Raw genomic sequence first — 17,178 nt, forward strand, 5'->3', positions numbered from 1 at the left:
TGGCCTGTCCTTTTCTCCGGCAGCCTCCTGCGCCCTTCAGCTAGACCTCCTGTCCCCCCAAGTCACATCTCCTGTTCTTCAGGTGTCTGTCTCCAGTCTCCAGGAAAAGAATTCTGGAAGTGCGTCCACCCATCCACTCCCTCCCAGGCCGGGGCGTGGCCTGAGCTGTAGCCCCACCCTTCCTCACACAGCTGGGGTCCCCTGGGATGCCCCACTCAGCCCTCATCCATTGCAACCCACCCCGACCCAGGGGGAGCGGCCCCCAACTCTGTCTCCCGCTTGACCTTTCTGCAGACCAGCCTTGTGAAGGCAGAGGGGTGCCTCGCACCCCACCCACGCGGCAGACCCACCTCCTCTCGGGCAGCTCCACCCGGCCGTCCGCTGCAGTGGAAAGCCGGTCTGACTCTGGGCTGTTGACCCTGCGGTAGCGCAGAGAACGCACTGGAGTTGTTGGGGAATCTGGGGGAGCTCGCACTGGGGAGCTGGGGATCCCCACACCTCGGTTCTGTTCCTCCTCCACACAGGGGGTCTGCAGGAAAAGGGGAGGCTCGTGAGCAGGGCTGCCGGGCGGAGGGTCTCCGGGGTAACAGGCACGGAGGGGTGCTGCTGCTGCGGGAGTTGGGGTAAAGGCAGGATGATGGAGGTGACCAGGAACTGAGCCAGGGCTGGGGGGAGAAGTGGGGGACCAGGATGGGGATCCAGATGGGGAAAGGCACCCACACCCCCTCCCTGGCTGCAGTTACTTTGCCGATGTTGATCCGGAGTTTGTTGCGGTTGACATCAGTCTCCTCCCAGACCTCAGCCTCGGGACCCCCGGGGTGGGGGACAAGGTGGGGCCCAGAGCCCAGCCCCTCGGTGGGCCTCCCAGACAGGATAGGGGGTGCGTTCTCCTGGTCACTCAGGTGCTCGCCCTGGAGCACGTCTTCCGTGTTCTCCCGGAGCAGGTCCCCGGGCACGGGCGTCACATTGACCACTCTGGAGAGGTCAGGAGGGGCCACGGATGAAGCCTGCGGCTGCTCTCCTCCCAACGCTCCCCTGCCAGCCCAAGCCCCGGAGGCCTCCCCTGGGATAGCACACGGGAGGCCCCAGTGGGATAACGAGTCTTAAGCCCATTGCCATCCCTACCCACGAGGCCTCTGAGACCAGACCACCAGGAGCTGGCAGGAACTGCGAGGAGACACGTCAGCAGGCACTGACACACCCCCTCGCTCCATTTGCTCAGGAGATCCTGGGGATTGGGTTTTCAAGGTCCTGCTCAATGGCCACTGGCTGTCAGTGCCTGGCTTCCTTTAACCCACAGACAGATCTGAAAAGAGCCATTTGGGAAATCCTCAAGCAATGTCTTTTTTTTTCTTTTTTTGCAAGTCCTGGGATTGAATTCAGGGCCTGAGTGCTTTCTCTGAGTTTTTTGTCTTAGCACTCTACCACTTGAGCCTCAGCTCCATTTCCAGTGTGGCTGCTCATTAGTTGCAGACAAGTCTCAAAGGTTCCCCCCTCCCCTCACACACACACACACACACACACACACACACACACACACACACACACATACAGGGTGGCTTTGAACCTTGATCCTCAGCTCTCAGCCTCCTGAGTAGCTAGGGTTACATGCATGAACCACTGGTGCTCAGCTTCTCTCTCTCTCTTTTTTTTTTTTTTTTTTTTAGTAAGGGAAGCTATGATCAACGAGAAACTGGAGGGCTCTGACATTTCTCTTAAGGTTTGTGGCTCTCTGGGAGATCCATGATGGTGGATCCCGCAGAGGACACCCAGTGTGTGCTGTGGCAGGATTCCCCCAAGTTCCAGAATTCCTCTGCCAGGAGAGGCAGCCCAGAGTGCCCCGGCAGGAGGAGATGCACTCGGTGGGTGACAGCTCCAGGCGGGGGTCACTGGGTGCCCCTGTTCCATGGGTCCTGCTCAGACTCACCCAAACATGGCTGCCGTCTGCCGGGTGTTCTGCTGGGGTGGGGTGGAGGTGCTGGTGGACAGCAGGGCATCAGTGCCCGCCTTCTCCCAGTCAAAGGCCTCATTCTCGGCAATGCCCCGCTCCTTCATGCTGTTCTCAAACACTGACATGATCAACTGCAGGGGTGGGGTGGTGGGAGGACAGAAAGGTGATCCCGGGGCTAGCCAGGTGGAAGGGGCAGTCGCTGGGATTGCAGGGAGGTGGGGAAGAGAGGAACATTCAGGGACTGAGCGGGGTCTAGAGGAGGCATTGGGAGGAGAAGGGCACATTGATTGGAAATAAAAACATGCACAATGTATGCAAATCAGCATGCACATGATCATCTTGGATGAAGCCCCATCAACTGACACAAGTCCTCTGAGACCTGAGGGCTGTCCCTCAGAGTCTCTGCCACTTGTACCCCCTTGGCCTTGGACCACTGGGCTTTCCTCCTGCTCGTGACTGCTGGCTGCCTGTCCTCTCTGATGCCAGACTCCAGCACCACAGTGCCCCACAAGGCACCCACTCGCATGGCTCACACAGTCATCTTCCAACTCTACATCCCTGGCAGCTATGGGTGAGTGCTCACAGCTGTGTGATTTGGGGAAGCCAGGATCCCCAGGCCTCTGTGCAGGCCACTGGGGCTCTGAGTCCAGGAGGTAGCGGGAAGGTACAGAACCTCTAAGGTGCCCAGATCATTCTTTCAGCTTGGTTGTCTGTGGAACACAGGTGCTCTCTGCTGGCAGGACTCACCTGTGGGCCTGACACAGTCTGTGCCCTCCCCCTCCCCTCCCCCCGTTATGTGCAGCATTGTGTCCAGCTCACACATCCCCCCCACCCCTGCCCGCCACCCTCAGATCAGTTCAGTGGGTCCCATGATGGGTGGAGATGGTGCCTTGAAGAGACTGGATGTGGAGTGAGGAGTGTGGAGTCACGCACCACACAGAGGCCTCAGTCATCCAAGCTTTGGATATGAATCTGGATCCATATAATCATAGTAGAGTTGAAAAACTTCTATCAACTGGTAATGTCAGAGCCATTCTGATGGTGGCTTGTGTTGATGCTAGTGCGTGCAAGCCTGCCACTCGGCCATGCAGAAATATGACACAGTTACCATAGGGTGGCTATGGTGGCTTCTACTTGTAATCTCAGCTACTCAGAGGTAAAGACTGATTTGGAGTGTTGTGGTTCAAGGGTGGGCAGAAAGTCAACGAGATCCAACCAATAAGCTGAGCATGGTGCAGTGTCTGCAGGAGGCCCTGGCCATAGGTTGGAAGACTGTAGGTCCAAGGCTGACCCTCTGGGGGAGGGAGGGGAAGTGAGGCTCCACCTGGGGCAGGGGAGGAAACTAAAGCAAGGTAAGAGTTCGGGGCAGGGCTTAAGTGGCAGGGTATCTGCCTAACAACTGTGAGGCCTGAATTCAAACCCCAGCCACTGCAAGGGAAACAATGACTACGTAAGGATTCTGTGAGCAGGCGGCCGGCGCCCACCTGGTAATCGGGCTTGGTGAAGTAATCCAGACTGGCGATGTGGTCCAGGAAGAGCTGGAACTCTGAGGGCATGTGCTTCAGCAGCATCCGGTGCTCATACTTCTCCTTGATCATCCCAACCTGCTCCTGGAAGCAAGAGGGCATGGGGGGGAGGGGAGAAGGGGGGATGGAAGCCTGCTGCCCTGTCCAACCCCCCAACCTCCTCCACCGGCTGTGGGGGCCTCACCTTGTCCTTGATCTTCCTCCAGGGTAGCTGACCCACTGCAAACTCCACAAGCATGTAGAAGAGGGACCACAGGTCATCATGGCGGCCCATCTCCTGGGAGAGGGAAGGGGTCACCTCAGTCCTTCCCTGAGAACACACATCTCACCGTTCCCCCAGGGACATCTATCTATCAGAAGGGCCCGACGCCAGCCCTTGATGGACAGATCTGGGGTCATTCTGAGGCCACAGCACCATCAGCCAACCCTCAGAGACCACACAGAACCTCAGTCAAAACTTTGGTCTGAGCTGGGTGCTGATGGCTCACGCCTGTAATCCTAGCTACTCAGGAAGCTGAGATGTGAAGATCATGGTTCAAAGCCAGCCCAGGAAGACAACTTTGTGAGGCTCTTAACTCCTAAATTAGCCAAGCAAAAAACAAAACAAAACAAAAAACAAGAAAACAACAGATTCAAGTGGTAGAATAACAATCGTAAACAAAAAAAAACAAAAAACAAACAAAAAGGGACGGCTTGAAACCCTGAATTCAAGCCCCATACTAGAATACACACACACACACACACACACACACACACACATCACTTGTCTGTGCTTTGTGGCCACAGGCTGTGTGGTGAGTGCAGACCAGATGCAGCGAATGGAGCTCCTTCAATCCAGGGCCCCGTCAGTGGCAGCCTCCACACAGCCCCTACCCCACTCTTCCCCAACCACCTTGACATGGGTCGACCTCACTCTTCCCCAGCAGCCCACGCCACCTTGACCTTGACATGGGTCGACCTCACTCTTCCCCAGCAGCCCACGCCACCCGTGACCTTTGTGCCCCATCCCTCCAGCCTTGGCCACTCACCCGGTTCTTGTGGGCATTGACCGAGGCATAGCGAACTGTCCCTCGAAACCCGGCCACATTCCGAGGCTGTGGGAGAAGAGACCACAGCAGGAGCCTCGCCTGCTGTCCCCTGACCTCTGCCACGTTCCACCCCTGCCACAAAGCCTGCCTGCTCCCGCGCACCCAGCCAGGAGTCACCTCTGACTCCAGGCTCACATCCATGTCCTGACCCTGCTGTCCACCCGGAATGGACAGGAAGGTCAACATCCACAAGCGTAGGCTGACGCTGAAGACAAGGCCAAGCCAGCTCCGGCATGGCAGGGAAGGAGGTGAAAGGTCTCCCGAGGGATGCTGGGGAGCCCTGTGCTGTCCGAACAGCTGGAGAGGAGGTACTCACAGGTCTCACGTCCCCTGTGGTGTTGGTGTACTGCCGGGCCAGTCCAAAGTCCAGCATATAGCACTTCCGGTAGGTGGAGGGCAGCCGGCCCATGGCAAAGTTTGACTGGAAGAAGATGGCAGCTGTGAGTTCAGGTTCCACTCAGAAGCTCCCAAGGAAGAGCTCTGAGCCAGGTGCCAAGGGGTCATGCCTGTAATCCTAGCTACTCAGGAGCTGAGAGCCAGGGGATTGTGGCTCAAAGCCAGCCCAGGCAGGAAAGTTGATAGGACTCAATCTCCAAAAATAAGTACCAAAAAAGCAAGACTGGAGGTCTGGCTCAAGTGGAAGAGCACCATCCATGAGCAGCCATGAGTGAGTATAAGGTACTGGCAAAGAAAAAAAAAAGAAAGAGAGAGAGGCCAGGTGCTGATAGCTCAAGCCTGTAATCCTAGCTACTCAGTAGGCTGAGATCTGAGGATCTCAGTTCAAAGCCAGCCCAAGCAGGAAAGGCCCTGAGATTCTTATCTCTAATTAACCACCAGAAAACCCAAAGTAGAGGTGTGGCTCAAAGTGGTAGAGTGCTAGTTTTAAGCAAAAGAGCCATACAACTGACTGGGGGGGGGAGGGGGGGAGGAGCATGCATGCAAGCAAGCTTGCTCTGCAGGTGGGGAAGGCCCTCGATCCCCCAAACACCCCATACAAGGAAAACATACTCATGAACATGGGGACCATAGGGTTCAGTGTCTCATTTGCAGGACAGGTATGATTATCTTTTTTTTTTTTTTTTTTTTTTTTTGTCAGTTGTGAGCTTTAACTCAGGGCCTGGGCACTGTCCCTGAGCTTTTTTTGTTAAAGCTAGTGCTCTACCACGTTGAGCCACAGCACCACTTCCAGTTTTTGTGTTGTTTGTTTTTATTTTGTTGGTCATGGGGCCTGAACTCTGGGCCTGGGCACTGTCCCTCAGCTCTTCAGCTCAAGGCTAGCACTCTACCACTTGAGCCACAGCACCACTTCTGGCTTTTTCTGCTTATGTTGTACTGAGGAATCAAACCCAGGGCCTCATGCATGCAAGGCAAGCCCTCTACCACTGAGCCACCTTCCCAGCCCCCACTTCCAGTTTTTCTGGTGGTTAATTAGAGATAAGAGTCTCATGGACTTTCCTGCCTGGACTGGCTTCAAACTACAATCCTCACTTCTCAGCCTCCTGAGTAGCTAGGATTATAGGCGTGAGCCACCAGTGCCCAGTTATTTTTTTTTTTTTTCTGGTCTTGGGGCTTGAACTCTGGTCTTGAGTGCTAGCACTCTACCACTTGAGCCACAGATTCACTTTTGTTGTTTTCTGTGATTAATTAGCGATAAGAGTCTCATAGACTTTCTTCCCCAGGCTGGCTTTGAACCATGATCCTCAGATCTCAGCCTCCTAAGTAGCTAGGATTATAGTCATGAGCCACTGGTATCCAGCAACACTTATTTTTGAGATAGAAAACTGAAGGTCAAAGACATGAGGGACTTCTCTGAGACTACAGAGCAAGTAGAACCCCAGCTTCGAACCCTTCTCGGTCCAAGTGCAACTGCCCTGCTCTCAGGTAGGCCAGCTTTAATCTTGTGTGTCATGGGCCATTCAATTAACATTTCTAGCTCTCTGTTTTCATTTACTTATTGATTTTTGTGCTGAAACTGGGGAGTTTGAACTCAGGGCCTGGGAGCTGTCCCTGAGGTTTTTCCTTAAAGACTGGTCTACCACTTTAGCCACAGTTCTGCTTCTGGAGTTTTTGCTGGTTATTTGGAGGTAAGAGCTCAAGGTCTTTCCTGCCCAGGCAGGCTCTGAACAGCAATTCTCAGATCTCAGCCTCCTGAGCAGTTAGGATTAGAGATGGTGAGACACTGGTGCCAGGCTTTTTTTTTTTTTTTTGTGGGTCGTGGCTTGAACTCTGGGCTTGGATGCTGTCCCTGCGCTCTTCAGCTCAAGGGGAGCGCTCTACCACTTGAGCCACAGTGCCACTTCTGGTTTTCTAGTGGCTTATTGGAGATAAGTGTCTCACAGACTTTCCTGCCTGGGCTGCCTTTGAACTGAGATCCTCAGATCTCAGCCTCTTGAGTAGCTAGGATTACCGGCGTGAGTCTGGCTTTTTTTTTTTTTTAATTACTATTGTAGCTGGGTGCCAGTGGCTCATGCCGGTAATCCTAGCTATTCAGGAAGCTGAGATCTGAAGATTGTGGTTCAAAGCCAGCCCAGGTAGGAAAGTCCATGAGACTCTTACTGCAATTAATTATCAAAAAGTCAGAAGAGGCACTGTGGCCAAGTGTTAGAGTGCTAGCCTTGAGCTCAAGGACAGGGTCCAGGCCCTGAGTTGGGGCTCCAGAAGTAGTACAGAAAAATTATTGCTGTAATTTTTTGTTTTTCAATTTAATTGTTATTATCATCTCTTTTTTACCATATGTGATTTGCACCAGGGCCTTGTGCGGGTGAGCAAGGGCTCTATCACCTGAGCCATGCCCCAGCTCAGTTTTTAACTCTTTCCTCCCTTCAAATGAGAGGGTTTTTGTTTGGTTGGTTTTTGGTAACACCAAGGTCAAAAATGACACCACAAGAATCAACTACAGGGAATTCCAGCCCTCCCCGCCTGGTCCTTCCTCGACCTCCTCGCTTTCTAGCTTCCGGGAATACCCAGGACGAAGAAGCAGGAGCGGAGAACACCAAAGGGGAAGCCAGGGGGGCTTAGGTGGAGAGGACAAGGGGCTCCCGGGCCGCCACTGTTGGGAGGCGGAGACGGCCTGGGGCGGCGCCGCTCACCGGCTTAATGTCCCGGTGCAGGAAGCCCACCGAGTGGATGGCCTCGATGGACTCCAGGATCTGCTTGCCCAGCCGCAGCGTGGTGCTCAGCGTGAAGGTGCCCCGCGGCTGGCTGCGGCGCAGGTCCGCCAGGTTCCGGCCCTGGTGGGAGGCGGGGACAAGACCTCCTCAGCTGTGCCCCCACCGCTCACTCACAGGGCCTGGGACCACGCCCCCTCCCGCCTCCTGTCCTGGGACCACGCCCCCTCCCGCCTCCCGCCCTGGGACCACGCCCCCTCCCGCCTCCTGTCCCGGGACCACGCCCCCTCCCGCCTCCCGCCTGGGACCACGCCCCTCCCCGCCTCCGACCTGGGACCACGCCCCCTCACCCCCTCCCGCCCTGGGACCACCCCTTCTCGCCTCCCGCCCTGGGACCACGCCCCCCACCCCCACCCCCCACCCCCCCACCCCCCCACTCCCCACCCTCCCACCCCCCTCACCCCCACCCCCCGCCCGGGTCAAAGCCGCAGCTCCTGGGGAGAGCGGATTGGCGCACCCACCTGCAGCTGCATCACCACGTAGTTAAATTTCTCGTTCCTACCACAGCCAATGAACCTGCACACATGGTCCTTCCCTGGGGGCAGACAGGGGCCTTCCAGTCCTGCTCCCCCCTCCACAGCCCCGGCCCCTTGAGTGCCCTCCCCCCCCACACACCCTTCAATCCACCTGCTCTCTCACACTCCCTGACTCTCGCCCTATCACATGGGACCCTATCCGGTCCGTGTCTCATCTCATGGTCCCTTTCATCCCTCCATCTCCCCTTCCTCTGCCACATGGCATTTTGTCCCCTGGTTGGTTGGTTGGTTGGTTGCTGGCACTGGGATTTGAACTCGGGGCCTAGGCACAGTCCCTTAGATTTTTTTGCTCAAGGCTGGCACTCTATCCCTTGCTCCACAGCTCCACTTCTGGATTTTGGATGGCTAATTACAGGTAAGAGTCTCACCAACTTTCCTACCCAGGCTGGCTGTGAACGGCAGTCCTCACATCTCAGCCTCCAGAGTAGCTAGAATTACAGGCGTGAGCCCTTGGCACCCGGCTTCCCCCAGGCTCTGCTCTGCTCTTCTCTTCTTTTTCTTTCTTTCTTCCTTCCTTTCTTTTTTTTGGGGGGTTCGGTCATGGGACCTGAACTCTGGGCTTGGGCGCTGTCCCTCAGCCCTTCAGCTCAAGGCTAGCGCTCTACCACTTGAGCCACAGCGCCACTTCCGGCTTTTTTCTTTTTGCTTATGTGGTGCTGGGGAGTCGAACCCAGGGCCTCAGGCATGCAAGGCAAGTGCTCTACCACTGAGCCACCTTCCCAGCCCTCTTTCTTTCTTCTTTCTTTCTTTTAAAAAAACTTTACTTATACATTATTTTTGGCAGAACTAAGAACTGAACTCAGAGCTTCATGCTGGCTGGGCAGGTACTCTACCACTTGAGCCTTACTTCCTGCCCCTTTTGCCTCCATTATTTTCACTTCATGCCACAGCCAGGCTGGGCTGTGATCCTCCTACTTGTCCTCCCTGATGTTGCTGAGGAAGGCTGTCCCTGGCACTGCGCCCAGCTGCTGTGCGGGGACGGCCACCCCGTCCAGCCACTGACTGAGGCGGAAGCTCTCTAACTTTTCTGAGCTCCTCCCATCTCTGCCTCTCAAAGCAGCCAGGACTAATGCTTGAACCACTGTGCCCTGGCCCTGGCCCCAGCTTCTAATGCCTTCCCTTCTCCCAGCCCCCGGCTCCATCACCTCTGACAGCCCAGCCTCACCTTGAAGCTTTTTGAGCACCGCCACCTCCATCTTGAGGACCTGTTTGGGCTGCTGCGCGGACTCCACTTTGAGGGCCACGTTCTCCTTGGTCAGCAGGTCCATGGCCTCATAGATCTCACCAAAGCCCCCACCCCCGATCTTTTTCAGCTGTGGAGATGGGGGGATGGACTTCTCAGGATCAGTATGAACAGCACCTCATTCCCCCTTGCTTATACAAGCTCCATGGGGAAGGAGGCAGGCAGCAACCTCAAAGCGGGGGAAGCCCATGTCTCCACAAGAGTGAGGCCCCCACCTCCTTTCCTACACCAGGTAAGACAGATGGCGCAGCACACACACACACACACCAGGACCAGATATCTGAGCAGTAGGAGAAGGCAAGAGGTCTGTGACTCCCTGTAGACACGGAGCAAACCTGCCTCTGTAGGACAGTAAAGCGATCATGAGCCATCCTAAATCTTTTGCTTCCACAACAATGACTATGGAGTTCCCTGAGCCTCTGCCTTGTCTGAGCAAATGCCATCCTAAAGGAAAACCTGTTCCAGGACCTCTAAGCCTCAGGGTGGGAGCTGAGGCTTCCTGGGGCCTGAAAGTCTCCTGAAAGATGTCACTGGAGGGAGACAGTATTGGGAGGGGGCAGGATTCAGCAAAGGATGTCTACTGCCCATGCCCATTGCAAAAGACCCCAGTCTGATACCCCAAACCAGGATGAGCTCCTCCTTGGCACAGGTTGCTCTGTTGGAACAGGGTCAGAAGGAACTTGGAAAAGAACGGTGCAGTGCGGCTGACCCCTCCTCCTGAGAGGAGGGCAGAGAGCTGGGCTGGAAATGAACAAACTTAAGAAGAGCTTAAAAATCATTTCCTGCAGAGGTCCTAGGAGACTGAGAAGGTGAGGACACCATTGCTGTGATGGGGGAGCATGGAGAAAGTGCTGCATTGTAGTTTGGCTTAAGAAAGAGAAGCTGGGAAGGTGGCTCAGTGGTAGAGTGTTTGCTTCGCATGCATGAGGCCCTGGGTTCGATTCCTCAGAACCATGTAAACAGAAAAAGCCAGAAATGGTGCTGTGGCTCAAGTGATAGAAGCCTAGCCTTGAGCAAAAGAAGCCCATTCATGGGCTTGGGCAAAAATGCAAAACATATTTAAAAAACCAATTATAGCTGATGCCAGTGATTTTTTATAGGCCTGTAATTCTAGTTACTTGTAGATCTGGACCTTGAAGCCAGCCTAGGTAGGCAAAGCCAAGAGACCCTTATTTCTAATTAACCAGCAAAAAACAAGAAGAGGAAGTGCGGCCCAAGTGGTAGAGCACCAGCTGTGAGTGGAAAATGCCAAGTGAGAGTACTAGGCTTTGAGTTTAAGACCCAGTACTGGAAAAATAAAGAAAAAATAACTACAGCACAAAGGACTAGAGGTAGAGCCTGAGTTCAAGTCCTAGTATCACCACAGAAATAAATACCTAGACAGACAGAGTGTTGCAATCCAAACTCTGATGAGCCATCTTGCTGAAGGGAAAGAAGAAAGGCTGCGGCCAGTTAAGACACTCCTGACACCTACTCCCCTGCTCCCAGGTGCCCAAGGGTATTTTTCTACTGCCTTCATTTGAGAACCTATTTCTCCTCCCTCCATCCCTTATTGCCTCCTAGTGTCTGTACACATCCATTCAATCCTCACCCTCCTTCCTCTGTGCTGTATCTACCCTCACTGTTCTGCTGCGTCCAGTGACTCTGGGGGACTCATGAAAATGGTTTCCTTTGTTTAAAAGTCAGAAGATAAAAAATGCATCTTATGCCCATTTTGCACACCTGTGCGGGGGGGGGGGGGGGGGGGGAGTCACAGGATCTCATCCACAAGTGCTGAGAGAACCCGTGGGGCATTTGGCCCTGCACCTGGCCCCAGTAAGGGTACAAAACAAGTGCTAAGTTTTTACTATTATTGTTTACTGTTCTGATTCTCTGAAGCACCCCGTAAGGATATTGTTCTCGTTCCACTGACCCCCATTTTTCTCCTGGCCACAGCCCATCTCTGGGCAGTCTGCTCTTGTTCAATCCCCTCACAGAAAATGAGAGGCCATCTGGCACCTAGTCTCTCGAGTACTCCATGAGGAAGAACCGGGAGACTGGGGTAGGAGGTATGGCATCATGACAAAGATGCACACTTGCCTTCCCCCCAACCTCCCCTTGCCGTTTCTCTCTCTATCCATCCTCCATTCTTGCCTGACAAAGCCTCAACTCAGCGTGTGTGTGTGTGTGTGTGTGTGTGTGTGTGGTGTGTGAACACTGTCTTTCTTGCCTTTCAGTGCAAATGTCATTCTGCCTCCCATCTGCCAGAAACTAAGCTATTGTGCCAGAGACCCAGGGGGTCTTGGAGGAGGATGGCTCAGTTCTCACTACAGAACACTTCTCACTCTTATTCTTCTTGTTACTGTCCTGGCTCCGCCCCCAATCTGTGAGGTACCTTTTCCTCCCAGGAAGACCCCTGCAGGCCATCGCCCTAGGGGTCTTTCCCATTAATCCCCCCCCCACCTCCAGTTCCCCCGTCTCTGAAAACGCCATCACTTTGGCCTCTCCTCCTGGACCTCTAGGGGACCTTGCATGGCGGGGTCCGGGTGACTGTTGCCATGGAGACCCGCCTACACCAAAGCCCCACCTTCTTCTCCGATTCTGCACCCCGGTGCCCAGAGCCTCCCCTCACCAAAGCACGCGGGGGTGCACACGCGCTTGCGCACACACAAAGCACACAGGTCCAACCTGACCTCGGTCTGTCTCCCCTCCTCCCAATTCTGCACTCCAGTGCAGACTCGCAATTTCTCACCTAAACTATTCTCCATCCCGCCCCCATAGTGCAGAAGACTCCAGAGAGCTCCCGGAGGGACAGAAAAGAAGGGGGGGTGGGGGTGGGAGCGGGAATGACTGGCAGTCGATGTGATTCCCCAGAAGCTCACTTGGTCCCGGAGGAGGCTCGGACTACAACTCCCAGCAGGCCCAGCGGCCTCGAGCCCGGGGCTGGAGGGGCAAAGCACGCTGGGAGATGTAGTTTCGGCGCGCTGCACCTGCCGCAGGACCCGGCAAGGGGAGGGGCAGATGGAGAAGACCGAGCACGGACTGTGGGAGCAGCCTGCGGAGCCGCCCTCCCCAGACCCCGGCTTTTTAGTCCGCTGCGGAAGCGGAGGAACACATGTTTCGTCCTTGCCCTTCCCCAGGTGCGGCGCAGGAACGCCCTCCCTCCCCCCACCTCGGCTCTGCGGCGCCGGCCCCAACATCCAACCAGGAGTGGTCCAGGCCCGACCAACGTGACCTGGCCCGGGAGGGGGTGAGAGGGGGCGGAGTCGGAGAGAGAGCGATTGTGCACACGTGTGGGCAAAAATAATAACCGGCAAGCAGTATGCAAATGAGCTGAGGGACACCTTCCTCTTAGAAGAGGGGGGCCAAGGACACAGGCTCAGGGCCGCCCTCCTCCTCCCGCCCCCTTCCGCTGCCCACCGGCCACTCACCACCTTCCAGCGATCCTTGACCACGTAGTTGGCCGGCAGAATGTCGGCCTGCTCCCCTCCCCCACTCATGTTGGTTTCGTCCTTAAGAGCGGCCGCTAGGCACTGCATCCGCCAGCCGGAGGGAGGGGTGTCCGCAGGGCCTGGCCTGGGGGGGCCATCTACCTGCGGGAGGAGGGAGGAGGGGCCGTGAGCGGCGGGGCTGGGGGTCCGGGACCACCCGGCACCTAGGGAGGGGAGCTCCAGGCAGCGGGCAGGCAGCCTTCCTAGGCCCCCGGAGCAGATGCTCCCGGTTACTGGGGACCTCCGAGTGGAGGTCAGTGACTGGAGATGTGAACATCAGCAACGGATAAAATAAATAAATAAAAATCAAGTATAAAAGGAGAAGACAGTGATGTATGAACAAACCACAGGGTTAAGAACTTGCCAAAGAAGACATGTGCTAAGGAATGTGGGTGAGACTCACTTACCAAGGCTGGGACTCACACTGGGCAGGGGAGACCTGCTCACAAGGACCCGGCTGAGTGATTCCGAGGTCCCTAATACCCACGTGTTTCCCCTGCCACAAAATACCCGGGGAGCTGAGCCTTGGAGGCCTGGTGGAAAGGGAAGACCTGCTAACCAGGGGGTGACCCATGGGAGATGCAGGTGACAGTGACCTGCTAATCAGCCGTGGAGATGTGATCATCAAGGAAATGAGATGCATGGTAGCCTCTTAAGGATAGTGCTGGAGGAGGAGGGTGCTGCGTGGCTCAGGACATTATCCCATTGGGAGCTGACCCCACTGAGAGCCCTGGGGCTGGAGAGCCAGGATGTGAGTCAGGGGTGAACACGGATGATGGGCGCAAGAGTTCCAAAGAGCGGCAGTCCTGTGGCCACTCCAGAGAGACAGAGGTAGAGTAAATTGGTGAGCACAGGACAGTGGAGCGATCTAACAGAAAGCAAGTCTGGGTGAGCAGTGGGTGAACCTCTAATCACACCTTTCTGGGTCTGTTTAAGAATCAACCAGAAGGAACCCATTTTCCACCGCATTAGGATAACAGAAGTTGGATATGAGAGGAAGTGTCTCAATTGTGAGAGGTAGGAAAGCTAGGCACAGCTTACCCAGGGAAATGTGTGTGCATGTGTATACATCCATGTGTGTCCCTGTGCAGGGATGCCTCTGTGTCTTTGTGTGTCCTGTCTGTGTGTCCATCAGGGTATCTGTGTGTTTTCCATGCCTATGTGTCTGTTTATGTATTGTGTGTCTAGGCATTTGCCTGTGTGTGTTTATTGTTATTGCTATTATAAAGGTGATGTAGAGAGGAGTTACAGTTACCTAAGTCAGGTAATGAGTACATTTCTTTTTGGACAATGTCACCCTATGTGTGTTCTTCTGTGTGCTTTGTGTGTGTGTGTGTGTGTGTGCCTGTGCTGTAGCCCATGTGATGGCAGGAGGGTTTCCGAGATCTCCGTCAACCCAGCATAAGAGTTGTATCGGGATCTCTGCATCTTCTCTTCCTCCTATACTTTTTGCATGCTGTTCTGTCACTGTGTCCCTGAAGAGTCCCACAGAGGAGAAACAGGAAGTCCCCTAGGATGGTGATGGGATAGGAGGGAGATGGAAGAGAAGGGAAGTAGCTAAAGCTGCCCCTAGGTGGGGTGGGAACAATACAGACCTGACTTCCTTGGGGATGGAACAATTTCCCAGAGCTCCACATCTAGAAATCTTGATAAGGGCAGGATGGGTGTGATGGTGTGGAGATATCCTTAAACAGGTCGTGATTGGACAGGTGGAGAAGAATTCTTTCTTGAAATGACAAAATTGAGCTCTTTCCTCCAGTCCCTTCTACCCTCTTGCCCAAATGGCATATGGGGCACCAGGAATTAGGAGGGCAGAGAGGGCAACAGGCTCAAGACCCTGGGTTTGACCCACAGAACCACTGAAGCTGTTTGTAAAACATAATGTAAAAAGAAGTGGAACTGAGTGGCCTGGGCTGAGCCTACAGTCTTGAGAATGGATGCTGTAGGCTGATGAATTAAGTCTGTGTCCTGCTCCCAGAGATGGGAAAATCTAACAGGTGAGGTGGGAAAGGGGAGACCTGCCTGTCTGTCCTCACGTGTCTCTGGGGACTACGCCGGACTGGGCCGGAAACCACAAGAGAAACCCGTTCCACACTACATCGTAGGCGCCCTAGGATGAACAGCATTATGGTCATGCAGTGACAAAGATCTCATGGATGAAGCCGGCCTGTAATCCAAGTAACTCAGGAGACTGAGATCTGAGGATTGGGGTTCAAAGCCAGCCCAGACAGAAAAAACTCTGGGAGACTCTTATTTCCAATTACCCACCAAAGAACTAGGGCAAAAGTGGTAGAGAACCAGCCTTGAGTGGAAAAAGCTTAAGGGATGGTGCCCAGATGTTAAGTTCAAGTCCCAGTACTGGAAAGAAGGAAAGAAAGAGAAGAAAGGAAAAAAGAGAAAGAAAGAGAGAGAGAAAGAGAGAAAGACGGAAGGAAGGAAGGAAGGAAGGAAGGAAGGAAGGAAGGAAGGAAGGAAGGAAGGAAGGAAGGAAGGAAGGAAGGAAGGAAGGAAGGACAAGAAAAGGCTTCAGCTGTGGGAGAGTTTGGGACCGGAGGTGGTGTGGCGGCGCAAACCTAAGTGCTGGAGAGTGAGGCACCGAGTGTGAACATAAGGGTGGACGGGTCCCTACTCCCGGCGTGAGCCACGTGTGTGTGTGGAAATCGGGGAGCCCAGGAGAGGGAAGGTAACGCACCCCTGGCTGGAGTAGTGGGAGCAGGTGAAAAGCAGTGCGGAGGGGAGAGGCACAGGGGAAGGGAAGGGAAGGGGTAACGGGACTCTGGGAGGGGATTGGGCCAGTCAGAGCCTGGGGAGAAGGGAGGATGGCGGGGGTGGGGCAGGCCCCCCAGGCCCCCACCGAGGGCAGGGAGGTCGAGGCCCGCGGGCGGCGGGGGGTGGGGAGCCGGGGCTGGGCGAGAAGTGATTTGTCAGCGGTGACAGAGTCGGGTGAGGCCACGGGCCCCGCGACAGCGGTGAGCAGAGCCCCGCACGGTGGCTCCCCGGAGGCGGGCCGCAGAGGGTGGGTCTGCGTGCGGGGCGGGGGCCGCCGCAGGCCTCGGGCCGCGGCCCAGGCGGTGTAGGCCGGCGTCCCCGCTCCGGCGGCAGCGGGAGGGGAGCCGGGCCGGCGCTCCGGGAGCGGAGCCAAGCCGGGGAGGGAGGGGGGCCCGGAGAGTTCCCCCCCACCCCGACCAGGAGCCCCCCCCCGCCCCGGCCGCGGCCCCCGCCCGCCCCGCCGCGCCCCGCCCCGCCCCGCCTCACCTGCTCAGGGCCCGCTGCGGCTGCGGCTGCGGCGGCGGCGGCGGCGGCGGCGGCGGCCCGGGGCGGCGCATCCCCCGGGCCCCGGGCGGGGCGGGGGCGGCTCAGGGCGGCGCGGGGCGGCCCGCTCCCTTCGGCGGCGGTGGCGGCGGCGGCGGCGGCCTCCCGACCCGGACCATCCCGGCCCGGCCCGGCCCGGATCCTCCTCGGGCGACGGCCGCGGCGGCGGCGGCGGCGGCGGCGCGGGGAGCTGCCCACAATGCACCGCGCCGCCAGCATCAGCACCAGTCCTGACATCACCAGCCCGCCGCCCGCCCTGACTTCACAGGCTGGCTCTGACATCACGACCCGCCCTGCCGGCGCCGGGCACACCTCCGGCCCGGGGCCCCCCCGCCCCGACCCCTCCGTGCCCTCCTCGGAAACCCTCGCGCCTACCTGCCCCACCAACCCCACCCGTCCCGCTCCCCCCTGCCCTGCCCCGCGCCCAGGTTGGCGCTCCCCGCCGGAACCCCGCAGCCTCCCGCTCCCGTCACCAGGTGTTCGTGTCACCCGGGAACACACAGCTTCTTCCCCTCACCTGTAACCGCTCGTCCTCGTGCTCAGTATGGCCTGCCACCTGCCTCCATCCTGACACCATCCTGACCTTGGACCCACCACCGCTCACGCGCCTCCTCACCTGACTCCCCTCCCTCCCTCCGGGTCTGGCTGCCTTCTGTTGACATGCTCTGCCGTTGTTTCTCATCGAAGACTAAATAAGCTGCACACTCTTTATTGTGACATGAAAAACTCTGTCCGACATGCGCCCAGAAAGCGACCCCCCACTTCTGACAGATGGAGTAGTCAACACGCGCTGAGTAGACTCTGCACCCCATCTTTCTCGGCCCCTGCTGCCTCCCGCCGTGTATGGCTTCAACAAGTGCATCCCGAGTATTTTCAAGATGGGCA

The 17,178-nt window shown here is 56.4% G+C and overlaps 1 protein-coding gene across 1 annotated transcript in view; it reads right to left on the bottom strand.

Moving 5' to 3' along the window:
- Ttbk1 (tau tubulin kinase 1) overlaps positions 1–13,093 on the bottom strand; it is a 33,161-nt gene extending 20,068 nt beyond the window's left edge. The window contains exons 1-11 of the mRNA XM_042671872.1: positions 12,922–13,093; positions 9,434–9,581; positions 8,194–8,267; positions 7,655–7,795; positions 4,882–4,986; positions 4,506–4,571; positions 3,662–3,754; positions 3,436–3,561; positions 1,928–2,082; positions 744–975; positions 351–529 (exon numbers count right to left, since the gene is read on the bottom strand). Coding sequence (XP_042527806.1) covers positions 351–529; positions 744–975; positions 1,928–2,082; positions 3,436–3,561; positions 3,662–3,754; positions 4,506–4,571; positions 4,882–4,986; positions 7,655–7,795; positions 8,194–8,267; positions 9,434–9,581; positions 12,922–13,029 — 1,427 coding nt within the window. The 5' untranslated portion in view covers positions 13,030–13,093. The remainder of the gene's footprint in view (positions 1–350; positions 530–743; positions 976–1,927; positions 2,083–3,435; positions 3,562–3,661; positions 3,755–4,505; positions 4,572–4,881; positions 4,987–7,654; positions 7,796–8,193; positions 8,268–9,433; positions 9,582–12,921) is intronic.
- Between the last annotated feature and the right edge of the window lie 4,085 nt (positions 13,094–17,178).

Source organism: Dipodomys spectabilis, unplaced genomic scaffold (assembly GCF_019054845.1).
Source record: "Dipodomys spectabilis isolate Male_0828 unplaced genomic scaffold, ASM1905484v1 ptg000669l, whole genome shotgun sequence".
In the NCBI taxonomy this organism is placed as follows: domain Eukaryota; kingdom Metazoa; phylum Chordata; class Mammalia; order Rodentia; family Heteromyidae; genus Dipodomys; species Dipodomys spectabilis.